The sequence below is a fragment of the Coffea arabica genome, chromosome 6e, assembly GCF_036785885.1.
Source record: "Coffea arabica cultivar ET-39 chromosome 6e, Coffea Arabica ET-39 HiFi, whole genome shotgun sequence".
Classification (NCBI taxonomy): Eukaryota; Viridiplantae; Streptophyta; class Magnoliopsida; order Gentianales; family Rubiaceae; genus Coffea; species Coffea arabica.
In genome coordinates this window covers 11,308,636-11,324,583 of record NC_092321.1, presented here as the reverse complement: position 1 = coordinate 11,324,583, position 15,948 = coordinate 11,308,636, and the positions used below count along the sequence as shown (strand labels likewise).

General features: G+C 34.2%; 1 protein-coding gene across 1 annotated transcript; it reads right to left on the bottom strand.

Annotated features, from left to right (window-relative positions):
- Window positions 1-10,296: 10,296 nt before the first annotated feature.
- Window positions 10,297-15,642, bottom strand: LOC113697142 (ADP-ribosylation factor 3). Its single transcript, XM_027216617.2, has 9 exons — window positions 15,443-15,642; window positions 15,063-15,234; window positions 14,909-14,947; window positions 14,645-14,707; window positions 13,470-13,488; window positions 13,219-13,330; window positions 11,630-11,677; window positions 11,339-11,469; window positions 10,297-10,728 (listed from the first exon to the last, which is right to left on the bottom strand). Exons 2-9 carry the CDS (start codon window positions 15,163-15,165, stop codon window positions 10,695-10,697), a joined length of 549 nt encoding a protein of 182 aa, XP_027072418.1. The 5' UTR covers window positions 15,166-15,234; window positions 15,443-15,642; the 3' UTR covers window positions 10,297-10,694.
- Between the last annotated feature and the right edge of the window lie 306 nt (window positions 15,643-15,948).

The window sequence follows — 15,948 nt, the reverse complement described above, 5'->3', positions numbered from 1 at the left end:
TATTGATATGGTTATTGAAATTTTTTGAGTTTAGCAGTTCAAATTTTTTAAATTTCGATTGAGTGGTGATAATGGTCATAATAGTACAAATTTGAGATATGGTAATATGAAAAGTTTAAAATAGTAGATATGCGAATTGAAAATGAGTTTGAGATTTTATACATGTTCCATAGTTTTTAAATAATTTTATAAGAAGGTTAAATGAATTTCACAATTTCATGAGAGTATTTTGGGTTATTCATTGAAAAATTTTGACCATTAAATAGTTTTAGTTACGAAAATGGTAAACTCGGGAGAGATATATGTAATTTTTCAAATGACAAGAGAACTAATTGAAATTGTTAAAAATCTAAAGGGAGGTTTCTGAAATTATGCCTTTAATTTTTTGGGAGGATGAAATTAGTTGATGAAAGTGGGTTAACTAAAATATGTGTAGGAGTGTGCAAAATCGAAAAATTCCGATTTACGAACCGAATTCGAATTGAATTCAGAATTTTTGAAATCGGTAATTCGAAATTCGGCAATGAAATTGGAATTTTCGATTTCGAATTAAGCGAATTTGGTTCGAATTCGATAATGGAGTTTTTGAAATCGGAAATCGAAATCGAAATTTTCGATTTCAATTTCGTTTTATAATATATATATATTAATATACATCTATTTATATATATAATAATATTTTTTTATTTCAATTTCAATTTATAAATATATATAATAATAATAATATTTTTTATTTCAATTTCATTTTATAATATATATTTATATATATTTATATATATAATAATATTTTTTATAATATGTGTAATATAAAATTTATATTGTATAACAATATATCTAACAAAAAAGAAAAAAAAAAGGATAAAAGGTTTCCGAATTAGGTGAATCTGGAATTTACTGAATTCCGAATTGAATTCAAAATCGGAACTGGTGAATTCGAAATCGAAATCGGTCGGTAATTCCTATTTCAAAATTTCAAAAAATTTCGAATTCCAACTTTCGAATTACCGAATTCGAATTCGTTGCACACCTCTAAATATGTGTCTACAACATATCTTTACTATACTAAAAGCGCGAGTTGGAGTTGCTACAGTGCTCATGGACCGGTTATCCGGTAATTTTGAGCAACTTCGGTGGCTTTTTCATAGGCAGATAGACTGGTTATGCTGTAAATTTTGACAATTCCAATGGCATTTCATAGGAATTTGTTTGAGCTTGCCCTCTTGCTCCAGAGTTCAGACGCTAGAATTCTTTCCCCTCTCTCTCCAGTGGCATTTTTTAGGAAGCATATATGTGCCATATATAAAGCTTGATGCCCTTTATGGTGTTGTATTGTTAGTTCTTTCTTCTTCTTTTTATTTTTTTTGCCTTTATTATAAAGGATAAAATGGATTTATTCTCTAACAAAATAATAAAACAACAATTTTACTGTAACTTCGAATCTTCCCGTATTTTTACGTTCAATTTCTCCATGTTTATCTACTATATTTGACACACATTTCTTCAAATTTTCTTTATTAACATCACCGAAATTAAGCCCATGCACTTGTTTCCCCTATAATACTTCACTTTTATAAAAGAATTATTATTACAAATATTTTTATTCTAATTAGTCATACACACATCTGAGTGTGCCTTAATCACTATTATGTATAACGAGAAAAGAATTATTGAACATGTTTGAACTAATTCTTGATAAGAAATTTCAGAAAAGTAATGTACTACCCAACCTTTAGCTTTAGATACTTTTATTCGTATTTTCTTCATTCAGAGTTTTAATTTTTGTTTATATTCTTAATTAGGCTTGCTATAAAAATTGAAACCTAGAAATTGGAACATTCGATTTGTTTTCTTAGGGTTTGGGTGTATATATGGTGGAAGTTGGACCAGTTTTGAGTGCTTCAACTTTTAGATATAATATGGCATATCCATTATTATCCTCTTTAGTTCTCTTCGTGTAAGGCATTAATAGTGCAATATCATGCAAGCAAATTTTTCTTGCTGCAATAGAACGGTGAAACTTGGCATCTTTGTGTTTGATTCACGTTGAAAGCAGCATCTTACATTTCCACTGTTTTGCATATGTAGCTTTACGAAATATTCTTTAATTATCTTACATTTCAACCAAGAGTTTCAGAATATACAGTATACACTGAGTTTATTTGGATAGGAGTTTATTTGGATGATTTATTTGAGATAATTACTGTAGCATATTTTATGATATGATATATGTGAGATAAAAAGGTGATTGGAATTTGTGAAGCAAATTATTTTTTTCAAATCATTTCAATCCAGACACACTCACTATCATTTTTGGATACATGTCATATATATAAAAGTTGATATTAGAATTCAAATTTGGATTAAATAATATGCATTAAAATGTGAAAATGTATACTGTCAATATAAACAAGAGGGTCCTCCTGTTTTGGAAAAAAAATTAAAAAAAATATGAAGGAATCCCGTGGCCATGTAAACATTTTTTCTTTTTTTTTTTTGCAAAAGGATAAACTTTCTTCATAAAAAAAATATGCAATTTGAGAAATGGATTACAGTTTTTAAACTTTTACAGTAGTCCCAATTTTTCTTTCAAGCATGAAAAAATGATTCTATAAATACATATTTTCGGATTTTAAACACAAGTTTGTTACTAAAAATATGAAGGTATCCCGTGGCTGTGTAAATTATTATTATTATTTTTTTTACAAAAGGATAAACTTTCTTCATAAAAAAAATATGCAATTTAAGAAATGGATTATAATTTTTAAACTTTTATAGTAGTTCCAATTTTTCTTTCGAGCATGAAAAAACGATTCTATAAATACATATTTTTTATTTTTAAACACGAGTTTGTTACCCCATTTGTAAAATAGATCCACCGCCTAAATTATGGGCAACTTCGGTGGCTTTTGCATTCGTGCTTCAGTTGTGTGCTTGGTCAACTTTGGTAGCTTTTGTGCTTGTACTTCAGAGTTTAGACATGTATTTGTATCTTCATCGTATAGTTGTAGTTGCTTGAGCTCCCCTGGTGAGTGGACGGTGGGTGGTGTCCGAAGCGGTCTGTGGGAGCCGCACAAAGCTGTATTGCCTATGTAATCTTGAGAGAAAGCCATCTGAAAAGCAACATATTAGATGTATTTCTTTCTCCAATTGAAGACCTGGATTTGGCGATTTTACAAGGTGAAATCTTCGCACTCTCACCTAACTGATCTTGTTTAAACTTATTTCATTTTTTATTAGATACAAATAGTGTGTGCATAATTTTAAAAGTGATCAGCATCACCATATTTATGATATATGTATGTACTTGTACATTTGAAATGAATGCATCATTTATTTATAATATCAAGAATTCGCAAAGATCTTAAGCCAAAGACTGATTATCTAAGAGAAAATTACAAATCAAATGAGTAAACGAGTAACAGTAATATTCAATTTACCTAAAGTCAAATTCTCCACATTTATTAACACCTATCATTTATTAAATATATAACCATTTTACATTAATCCACTTGCCTTCATTTGATCTTGATTAACATAGACCCAGGGCATTCTCACGCATTACGTGAGGCTGAAAAAACTAGTAGAAAATAAAATGGTGTGTTTGTTAAGCCATACCTACTAGTTAAAAATTTCCTTTTGAGGCTTTAAGTGATGAAATTTGTCATTTTGCAGGATAAAAATCTCAAAAGTTATGGTGATAATTGTCTCCTCTAATGATTGAACCTTACTCGGAGCAAACCTAGGATTTGGTGAAACTGTATATTGATTTTATGCAGAATCAAACTTTCAAGACTGATGTCATGGTACTTCTGTGAAAGGCTGTGAATTAGTGTTGGGCATTCAATGGTTATCAACTTTAGGAGATGTTAAGTGAAACTTTGGAAAGTTAAAAATGAAATTTCTAAATGGAAAGAGGAGGGTGGTGTTAAGAAGATAGGGCCAGCGGGTTATTCAATTGGTTCATAGGAGGGCTATGCATAAGATTCTGCATAAATCAGAGCAGATTGCTTCTACTCAACTGTGTTTCATCATATCTGTGTAGGACGCTTCAAATGAGCAACTAGGTAGCCTCTGTCATGTGGAAGGAAACTCTCAAGTAACCAATCCTGTATATGAACTTGAAGCATGTGAATTAAATAAGTTGTTACCAAAATTTGAGGATATTTTGAAAGAACCATCTAAACTTTCCCCATATAGATCTCAGGATCACAAAATCGTTTTGAAAGAAGGGATTGTCCCTGTGAATGTAAGATCGTATAGGTATCCTGTTTATCAAAAGAATGAGATTGAAAAGTTGGTTCAGGAAATGTTGCAATATAATGTCATTAGGCACAGTACAAGCTCATTTTCATCTCCAGTTGTGTTAGTAAAAAAGAAAGATAAAACTTGAAAAATGTGTATTGACTATAGGGAGTTAAATTTAACCACTATAAAAGGCAAGTTTTCTATACCATTGGTAGAGGAATTGATTGAAGAGTTGTTTGGAGCTCACTTCTTCACTAAGTTGGACCTCAGATCTGGTTACCACCAGATAAGAATGTACTCGAATGATGTTGCTAAAACTGCCTTTAGAACTCATAAGGGACATTATGAGTTTGTGGTCATACCATTCAGGTTGACCAATGCACCCTCTACTTTTCAGAGTTTGATGAACATTGTGTTTCAAACTAATTTGAGAAGGTTCATACTGATTTTCTTTGATGATATTCTTATCTTTAGCTTAACTTGGTTTGATCACTTGGACCATCTAAAAATCACCTTTAAAACTCTAAGACAACATAGCCTGAAGGTGAAAAAGAGTAAGTGGTTTTTTGCAGAAAAACAGGTAACCTATTTAGAGCATGTGATTTCAGGAGAAAAAGTGCAAGTAGATCCTCAGAAAATACAAGCTATCCAACAATGGCCAACACCTTCTAACTTGAAAGAGTTAAGAGATATTTAGGATTTAGTTGGGTACTACAAAAGATTTATTAAAGATTTTGGCAAGCTGGCCAAGCCCTTGACAAATTTGCTTAAGAAGAACAATTTTATGTGAATAGAAAAGGTTACAGAGGCATTCTTACAGTTAAAAATAGTCATGAGTTCACCTTCTGTACTTGCTTTGCCAGATTTTTCACAAATTTTTTAAGTGGAACCAGATGCTTCAGGTGATGGTATTGGGACAATTCTGAGTCAAAAGAGGAGGCCTCTGGCATATTTCAGCGAGGCTTTAGTTGCTAAGCACAAAGGTCTCTCTGTGTATGAGAAGTAGATGTTACCTATAGTGAGTGCAGTGCAAAAATGGAGACCTTACTTGTTGGGTAGACACTTTGCGATTAAGACTGATCACCAGAGTCTTAATTACCTGATTGAGTATAGGGTATATCTACACCTATGCAGCAGAAATGGGTAGCAAAACTCATGGGATATGACTATGAACTTCATATAGAAAAGGAGTTGATAATGTAGTAGCTGATGCATTGTCAAAGCAACATACTCCTGGAGTAGCAGTATTAGCTCCAATATCAGTCATCAGATCAATATTGATTTCTGAGATTCAGCAAAGTTGCCATCGAGATCCTCAATTGCAAACTCTCATTCAATAGTTGCAGGACCCAACAAGTGCTCTTCAACATACACACCACACCTATCAATATCAACGATTAAGAAGAAAAGGGAGATTGCTGATAGGAAATGATTCAAGCTTAAGACAAAAGCTTGTCAGGTTGTGGCATGATACTCCAAATAGGGGACATTCAAGGGTTCAGGTAACCTATAAGAAGCTTAAGGAGTTAGCATATTGGAGAAGTATGCAAAAAGATGTAGAGCAATATGTGGCTTCCTGTGATATTTGTCAGAGGCACAAGGTTGAAAATGTGGCATTCTCAGGTTTGCTGCAGCCTTTACCTATTCCTGAGTGTGTGTGATCTGAGATATCAATGGATTTTATTGATGTTTACACAAATCTGATGGTAATGACACTATCTTTGTGGTAGTGGATAGACTTAGCAAGTATGATCATTTCATTCCTCTCAAACATCCCTACACTGCACTTTCAGTTGCTCAAGCATTTTTAGACAATATATATAGGCTCAATGGTTTCCCTAAAACTATAGTCAATAGCAGGAATGTAACTTTCATTAGTCACTTTTGGAAGGAACTATTTCAGCTGCTGAAGGTACAACTACGTTTATCTACTACTTATCACCCTTCGTCAAATGGCCAAACGGAGGTTGTTAATAGATGTTTGGAAAATTACTTGAGATGCATGTGCTGTGATCACCCAAAACAATGATGTTTCTGGTTGCCTCTAGCAGAGTTTTGGTATAACACAAACTTTCACTCAACTATTAGGAGTACACCCTATGAGCTTGTTTATGGGTAGTCACATCTAGAGCTGTAAACGAACCGAATCGAACCGAGTATCTCATGTTTGAGCTCTGTTCGTTAAGCAGTTCGAACAACGTTCGTGTTCGTTCGTTAATTTTCGAACTCCAAACCTGTGTTCGTGTTCGGCTCGTTAAGCAAAATTCATGTTCGAGTTCGAGTTCGTGTTCGACTCGTTTAACATAAATGAACCGTTCGTAAACATGCTCGAAATGCTCGAATCCAAATTATTTTAAGCCTTAAATATGCCATGCAAATTATTAACCATTCTCAAAAATAATTAAAGCACTAAATGACTAAATTCTATTATTCATTAACTATATAACTAACATTAATATAAAAATAACAAATAAAACAAAGCAATTTGCCCTCCAAATATAAAAGTCCAGCCATAAAATTAACCCTAAAATTTATCAAATGATAATTATGTCCATGTTCGCGAACGTTCGTTAAAACTCGCGAACATGCTCGTGTTCGCTCGATTATTAATCGAACAAAAAAATTCGTTCGAACTCGGTTCGTTTAAGATTTCGAACGAGCCTTTCACGAATACGAACGAGTCGAAACGAACCGAGCTACCGAACAGTTCGGTTCGTTTAACAGCTCTAGTCACATCCACTACATATTCCTTATATTCTAGGCAGCTCTACTATAGATAATGTGTATAGAAGTCTAACCGCAAGAGAATCTACTCTTCATTGTTAAAGCACAACCTCTAAAAGGCTCAACATCGAATGAAACAGCAGGTTGATCAGCATAGGTATGAGAGAACCTTTGAGCTAGGGAACTTCGTTTGTGTTAAACTCCAACCTTACACTCTTGTCAAAAGTTGTCTCCATGTTATTTTGGACCCTTTCAGATCATTGAAAATGTTAGTTCCCTGGCTTATAAATTACTACTTCCTATAGATGTCAAAATACATCCCACCTTCCATGTATTTCTTTTGAAGAAACATGTGGGAAATCAACCAGTACAATAACACATTCCTACTAGAGTCACTGATCAAGGCCACTTGCTCATAGAATCAATGGCTATTTTAGACAGGAGGTTGGTGAGTAGAGAAAGGACTGCTGCTACGCTGATTCTTGTACAGTAGAATGACAGCTTTCTAGGGGATGCAATATAGGAATACTGGTTTAATCTTCACCAGCAATATTCTTACTTCAGTTCTTGAGGACAAGAAATGTTTGAGGGGAAAGTATTGTTACATTTGAAAATAATTCCTAATGATTGTAATATTGAATTTTTATTGCAATAATTGCATAAGCAACGGTTGTAATGATTTGTGTAATGATTGCATAAGTAGTCATGCCAACTGGAAATTAGTTACTACTATGTCAAGCAAGTCGGTTATGCCACGTCAGACAAGTTAGTTAGTTAGCTGGAAGTTAGTTACAGAATTAGAATGGTTGTGAACAAATCTTGTACTAAGGGCCAAGAGGGATAGGAAATAGATCATTTTGGAAAAATTGTATCATTCTCAACTCATCCTCTTCATTTCATCATCAATCAATAATATTATCATCTCTCTCTCGAGTTGCCTTCTCAATTCTATAACCCCTGATTTAGTTAGCTTCTTACAACAGATCTCTATTGCCCTTTGCATCATACAACTGCTTGTGAGAGATGAATGCTTGAATCATTTAATTAAGAGGCGGAGGACGACAAGTCGTGATTGTTGTGATAGCTGTGGCTGGTAGTTTGGGCGACGAAAGCTGGAATGAGCAGAAGGAGTGTGAATGGCAACAACGGCGCTAAGGTTAGGAGTTGCAAACTTGGGTATTGAAGTCAAAACCTAAAAGTTTCTTGTCTTAATCTCACAAGTCATTTGTCATTTGTGTATGTGTGCGAGTGTTTTTTTTATTTCTTATTTGTTTGGTAAATGGCAATTGGTATTATTGTATTAATATAAGTATTATTGTTTTACTATAATAACTATATTTATATTTGCATAGGTATATATATATATGTCGATATCGAAATCGAAACTGGTAACCGTTTTCATTTTTGAATTATTAATTCGAAATTGGTTTATCAAATTTAAAAGCCCTCCAATCCGATTTCGATACTAGTTCGATATTTATGAAATCGAAACTTCCGTTTTACTGATCATGTTATGTTTTACTGATTTCATTTTACCAAATTGAATTCGAAATCGATCGATAAATCGAAAAATATCGAATATGCATAGCCCTAACAAAGAGCAAGAAGTGTAAGTAAGAGGTTTCAGAATCGAAACCTTTCACTTACACTTAAAAAAAAAACTTAATTGTTATTGCGAGGGAGGAATTGAGTTGGATTATAAGATAGGAGATATCGTAAATAGAAAATTTTTTATTCAAAACCTTCCACTTGCAAAAAAAAAAGGAGAATAAATATGAGATTTTGAATTCAAGACCTAAAAATTACAAAAAAAAAAAAAAAAAACACGTTGATTGTCATTGCAGGATTACTATCCACAGGTTAGAGTGGCGGAATGAATCAAATAAGGGAAGGAAAAGAAAAGTAATAAGAGAACAAATAGCGGGGTGCAATTTTATACTTAGGAGCATAATTTATCTGCACAGCAATCAACATAGCTGTGAATGGTAATCATTTTTTAAGAATATTATTTGTGCCTGGCACACAAATTAATTACATTGAGACATAGTACAATACAAGTATCCGTGGACACCTGCCTTTATAACCATCACTATATTTAGCACAATAGTCAAAATAGCCATGTCCGGTAATTATCTTTTGAGATATTTGTCAAAATTTTATTTCTTGTATAGTCAACATATTTTTTAACTATTTTTTTTATCTCATATATATCACATCAAAAAAGTGATACAGAATGTTTTTACAAAAGTCATTCCAAATAATTTACTATCCAAATACACTCATTATTTGTGTTTGGTATACACATTAATTACATTAAGACATGGTACACTCAAAATTAGTATTATTGGACAAGGTATGTCTAGGCTCCTGCGAGTGCGCTTAGGAACTTGTATATTGGGCCTTTAGATTTTAGCTTTGAGGCACTGACATTCGTTGATGAAAGTGGGTTAACTAAAATCCGTGTCTACAACACAGAGAAAATAAAATGGTGTGTTTGTTTAGCAATACCTTCTAGTTAAAAATATCCTTTTGAAAATTTTTAAGTGATGAAATTGGTCATTTTTCGATATAAAAATATCAAACTATATGGTGAAATTTAAGAAATTAGTGTTGTAGTAAAGATGATGATACAAGTAGATGAAAGAGACTACGTAAAATTGTATTATGAAAAATCTCAACAGAGATTTCTAAAATTATCCCTAATTAGAATGCAAGCAAATGGTAATACATGGTAAAATTGCATCAACAGGTATACACTTGGGTTGTAAGGTAAAGTTGGTTTGTCTTGGAATTCGACTAAAAGTAGAAGGAACCTAGGAAAGTGAATATATTTAATTGTCTTATACAATTAATTCATTAAACAATAAAATTTTAATTCAAAAAACTCGTGAAATATTTCTACGTTCGAGAAAGTCAAGAAACTATTTCTGTCAATCTGTTTTTAGATACATGAAGCAGATGGGAAAAAGCTTAAACATTTCTTCAATGAACCAGATGAATGTTCACCCCAAAAAAGGGGAACAGCCACTATTGTTGCCTCTTCGTGTGATGCCAACATCAAAGCTCCGCATCTCAATATTAAGCCACTTTAGTCAGTTATCGATCTCAGAGTAGGTACTGTTCATTTAATACTCAGTGCTAAGCTTCAGATGTGCTCAGCAGCTGATAAACTACTGAAATTTAATTCGTTAATCATCAAAAAAAGATTGAGTCCTTATGCTAGGCGCAGTTAAATCCTACTGGAAAAAAGGGGGCGTTCTTCTCTGCCGTACAAAATCATCATAAAAAAAGCGAAACTGATGATCAAGGACATCTGAAGACCACAGGGAGCTGAAGGAGCATATAAGATTCTCCAAAAAATTGCCACATAACGAGTGATGGTTTATAATAGGAAAGCTACAATACTGAGATACAAATCATGCAGAGTTTGGGAGGAAAAAAAAACTATATTATATTGTGCAAGGGGGTAATCCTTGAAAAGAGATGGATCATGGATGCAGTTGACAACCGAACCATAAGGAAAAAGGGTAAGATCAGCCAGATGTGCGTCATCTTTGAGTTCTTTTGGAGGAAAAAATGGACATTAACATTATCAGTAGTTTGCTTGAGAAAACTGTGAGAATCAAAAACCCCTGATGACATTCATAGCGTACCAAGTAATAGCCATATACTTCCTATTCAGCCTCAGTCAATTACAGCAAGCACTACATTATCCTTCGAAAAGCTTAAACGCCTCCAGATTTAAGCATATTGCTCAACCTGCATAACACGATGTATGTGAATCACTAGTTCCAAGAAAGAGAATCAAAATGATGAACAGGCATATAAAAGAAAGAACTACAAAGACAGATGGCAAATATGCTACTGTTTGCTACAATTGCAGCTCAAATCTTCATTGAAGCAAAGAGGACCTGGGCCCGACTGACCCAATTTCCTTATATTAAAGGCATAATACATTCCAATTACTAAAAGCACCAACTAAAATTCAGCCAGCGTAATATTTACCAAAGGTTGCAATTTCAATTTTGTCCTGTTTCATGTCGATTCAGCCATGCAAGTTCAAATAAGGTAAACAAAAGCCTCTGTACCGCCACCCGTGGACACAAGCTACGACCCCTAGAGCTCAGAAACTAACATAAACATTATAATATTCTAAAAGAGAAAGAATTCTAAAGAGCTAACATGAATATGAAAAGTTGGTCATATTGCATTCACCCCAGGGGACCAGTCAACAGCACTGGAAAAAGCTAACGAGTGATACATGTTAAGTTTGGGTGTCTATAATAGGTTTATGATAGAGTGCAATAATTCCAGAGGATATCTCCAACAATCAATATGACTTGGCATTGCCATCAAAACTTTGTCTTACCAGTCCAAGCCCTCAAACAGGCCTTCTCCTTTTATGGCTGAAGTTTTGAAAATGGCCCACTGCCGGTTTTTAATCTTATGCAATTCTAAAGCCTCAGTCACTGCAGCATCATCAAGTGCACCTGGAAGATCCTGTGCATAAGAGAAAAAGAAATCAAGAAATATGTCAGCAGAAAACTAACCAATGCAACACGAAGGTACCAAGCCAAAGTCAATCTTTCTGTGTTTGAAAATAAATTAATGATTCAAGATTTTCATCTTTAACCAGAGAACAATAGCCAGTAACACTAACCTGCTTGTTGGCAAATATCAGAACAACAGCACCTTTCAACTCATCCTCCTGTTAAAAGGTCAAATCTTGAGCTTTCATGGAAATTAACCCAATCTGACACAATTTATATTCACTTAATAGTGACTAAAACACTTGGCTGCTTTCTATGCATCAACAGTTCAACCACCTAGTAATAAAAGAAAAGCCATGAAAATGGAGGCCACCATGATAGCAAATATATTGATTTTCCTTAAGTGGAAGACAGCTTATCAAGTCAGCCAAGAAATCCATAATTCAAAATCTAACTATTCAGGAGTCATAAAGCTAGCTTCAATATCAGATTCTCCAGTGTTTTCACTCTCAAATCACAATCGCTCTACCACAATACTTGACCGAAGAAAGAAAAAGCTTAACATTTGAAAAGAGGGACAATGTACCACAATCCAACTTCTTGCCAAAAGACCCTGGATTAACTTGTATTAAAAGACCCACTCCAAAAAGATGTGAGTTTTCAGACTCACCAAGACATCAATGGATAGCTTTTACAGTGCATCTCAATCAAAGCCATCAGTAGCTCAACTGAAGATCTTTTTCACATATGAAGCTAACAGACATGGCTATTCCTTGTAGACAACATATTAAAATCACTGGTAAACTACAGAGAGCACTCTTGAGGTTTCTCATCAATGAAAGAATATCCGATGTGGTTTTCTATATAAAACAGACCACAATTTTTCATACTTTCCATTTGACACTAAGGTAACAAATTTTCACCCATCTTTTAGCTGCAAGTGACTCCATTCTATGTAGTCTCTGAAGGAATAACCATGTCATATATCTTTCTTTTAAGATAGGCCGAACAACTTTTTATGGTGTTAAGAGATATATGAGAAATTTGCTTACACTAAGTTGAAAGGAAAACCCAGGTAATTTGAGAACCTTTAGGTAAGGTGCCCGCATTCGTAATGAATACAAACGCAAACTAATGCAGTCTCAAACGCTAGACATGATCTTTGTTCTTCTTCGGAAGATAGTCCAGTAGAGATAGTTTAGCATGTGGTTAAACATAATCCCCCAAAATCTTACACAATGAAGATATGCTTAACTACCTACTTCTTGTCCTTCACATAAAACATTTAGTTCAGTTTTGTATTCATTGCTGCTATTTCATCTCTAAGACAAAATGCAAGGATCATGCAAAAATATGCAAGAAAGAATGTTAGACTCTGACAGTTTCAAGCTCCAATTTAGCTGTTCCAAGGAGAGAGGCTAATGCTTTGGTCATAAACACTTAGGCTGTGATTTCAATAATTCCCTCCCCCAATATATGAACTGATTACAGAATGAATCATTCGCGATCATAGGTCTAGTATTCCAATTTTCTCTCATTGTAAAGTAAAACTAGCGAATTGAAACATAAAGTCATTGAAATAAAAAAGAACTACAGCCAGTTCGGTTTACAACAAAACTTGCTAGGCCAAAAAGAACCATCAGGATCAAAATTGATGACGTATGAAGTAATAAGTGAAGCTAGCATCCACAAAATTCAATTTTAAGTTGGAAAGAAAGTTCACAAGTAAACAACAAAAAGAATAAGACAGCAATCTGACCTCCAATATTGCATGAAACTCATCCTTAGCAATCACCAGCCTATCAGTGTCACTTGAATCAACAACATATATTATGGCTTGAGTATTTGGAAAGTAACACCTCCAATATGGTCTAAGGTAACAAAAGAGAGTCCAAATTCAATTAAGGATCTTGCTAGGAACATGACTAGCAAGCAGCAAAAATAAGTGTTTATATCAATATGAAGAAATCCAATTGAGGATGGATGAAAAAAAATTCCATTATTCAATACCTTATACTTGTCTGCCCACCTGCATCATCAACAGGAGAGGAGGGGGGAGGGGGGAGAGAGAGATCAATAATGGGGTAATTTCAGATAATCAATGAAACTAAAATTTAGATATGAAATCATATGGCTTATGTGAATTAAGGAAAATAAAACCTGGTCCACTCCCATAAATCAAACAACCAAGCAAAACAAATATATACATATATACACACACACAGAGATGGACAGAAACAGAAACAAGTCAAAAACTACAAACTAGGATAGACCCAATAAACCTTCGATGATTTGTTCACATGAAATTTGAAGCATTCAATCAAAACTAATGGGAGTCACTAGATGAATTTGATGAGTGTGTTTCAAACCGTGACAAGTAAACTACCACTAACCGCATCTTACGTCAAGCTATTCATGTTACTTGCCCACTTAGCCTAGTTCTACTCCAGAAAATTAGCAGTCTTTTTTTTTTTTTGTCTATTGTCACCATTTACACCTACTCCTACTCTAACCTATATTAGGGGGGGTGAACCAACAGGGCCACGGGGAACTGATGGGGACTAAACCACTATCGGACCATACGAGTGTAAGATGCACCCATATGGATCTAAGAGAAGCCACATTAAGTGGCAACTTTTTGATAGGAGGTAAGGTATGAACCCTTGACCTCCCACCCCACAAAGACGTGGTGGGCAACTACACTAGAGGTAGTTGGTTCAGAAAATTAACAGTCAATGAGTCCGCAGAGTGAATCTGGAACAGTATCAATGTTTTTAAACATGCAATACTTTGATCAAGTTCAATGTTCTCTTTCGGAATGTCCTTGGCATGATAAGCAATAAAACAAAGAGTTATTCCTTATGGTCTCTTCTTACTTTCACACATGAAGATGGTCCTAAAAGCAGATCACACTTTCAATTCTACTACAAATGTGGATATAAAAACCCTATGCACGATTCCAGTAAAGTACATTAAGCACCTAAGATATATACCACCGAAATGTTAATTAACAGATACTTCTAAGCTTTACAAGAAAAACCATGCTGCTTGTTCATTTTAGAAGAAAATTGCAAAATACTGACTAGACCCCAAACACAAGAATGAGTCATCTCAGTGTTCAGTGATATGATTTGCTCAACCAATCATTCAATTTGGATCAGCAGTAAATTAATTGGAACCCATACCTAGATCCCAAACTTGAAACTTTATGTTGTTGTATTGCACCGTCTCCACATTAAACCCAATTGCTGCATCCACCCAAACAACACACAATTAATACACATTCTTTCTACACCCCCAAAAATTCAAAATTACAGCAACTTAACAGCATCCCTCCCCCCAAAATTCCCTAAAACCTAGTCCAATTGCTCAAAATTACAAGGATAATCCCCACAATTATGGTAAGAATAACCTTAAGCTTAAAAGAAAAAAAGGAACCAAATACCAACTTGGAATAGTGGAAACAACTTCACCCATCTGAAGCCGATCTGAAACAAGCAAAATGAAAACAATCCATCAAGAATGATTCAAACATAAAATAACACCAGAAAGACAAATATTCAAAAGTAGCAAAATTGAGGAGGGAAGGAGAGGTATTCGTACATAAAATGGTAGTTTTCCCAGCATTATCAAGGCCCAATACTAAGATCCGAGCTTCCTTATTACCAAAGAGAGATGAAAATAATCGCGTAAAAACAATACCCATTTGGCCCTTTCGCTTATATCAATCGTAAAATACCGCAAATTAACTCAAATCAGATCGTAGCAGTCCTCCCTGTTAACAATAAGAAGAATCCCAAAAGCAACAAAAATAAAATGAAACAATTGAATGCCTTGTTATAGGTAGGATAATTAAAGTAACTCAGCAGCTATTAAGAGTGAGAATTTGCCTACATTTCCTTCAAAAAAAAAAAAAAAGAAGAAGAGAATTTGCCTACATAGAGATAGGGTGAAGAGATCTAGGGAGGAGAAAAAAATATTACCTGGGAAAAGGGGAGGGGTCTGCTTGAGAGAATGGAGGACGAATTGGGGATGGATTTTATAATTTTGAAAAGGAGAGGGGGGGTTCTATTATAATTTGAGTGTAGCTGGGTTTAGGAGAAATGAAGAAATCTTCTTCAATCAGTCGAATCTGCATAAGAGGGAGCCCATAGAGGACATGGTGCAAGATTTGGCGTGGTATGAACGGGACGGGACGGGAAGGGAAGGGAATGGAAGGGCGTAAATGGGTGCCCGTTATGGAAAACCCGACCCGGAAAAGAAAGAATTTTAGTGATGTTGCGGATGTCTAAGGTTTTTGATAATTTTTCTTATTTACTACTAATGTAGTAACATTTTGTAGATTTATTTATTGTTTTTCTTTTTTCTTTTTTTTTATTTTTGCAATTTGGAAATCTGTATTCTATTGATTTTTGACATTAGTCAAATTTTCTATAATGCAAATCTCACTATTTCTAAAGTAAGAGTCAATAGAGAACTCAAATTCTCA

Bases quoted from the DNA above. Each gene is read 5' to 3' on its own strand.
- LOC113697142 (XM_027216617.2), bottom strand. From the start codon at position 15,165: ATGGGTATTGTTTTTACGCGATTATTTTCATCTCTCTTTGGTAATAAG. The intron at 14,708-14,908 runs GTTGGTATTTGG...GGGTGGATGCAG, and splicing joins AGTTGTTTCCACTATTCCAA to CAATTGGGTTTAATGTGGAG. The intron at 10,729-11,338 runs GTAAGACAAAGT...CGTGTTATGCAG, and splicing joins CTGTTTGAGGGCTTGGACTG to GTTGAGCAATATGCTTAAAT.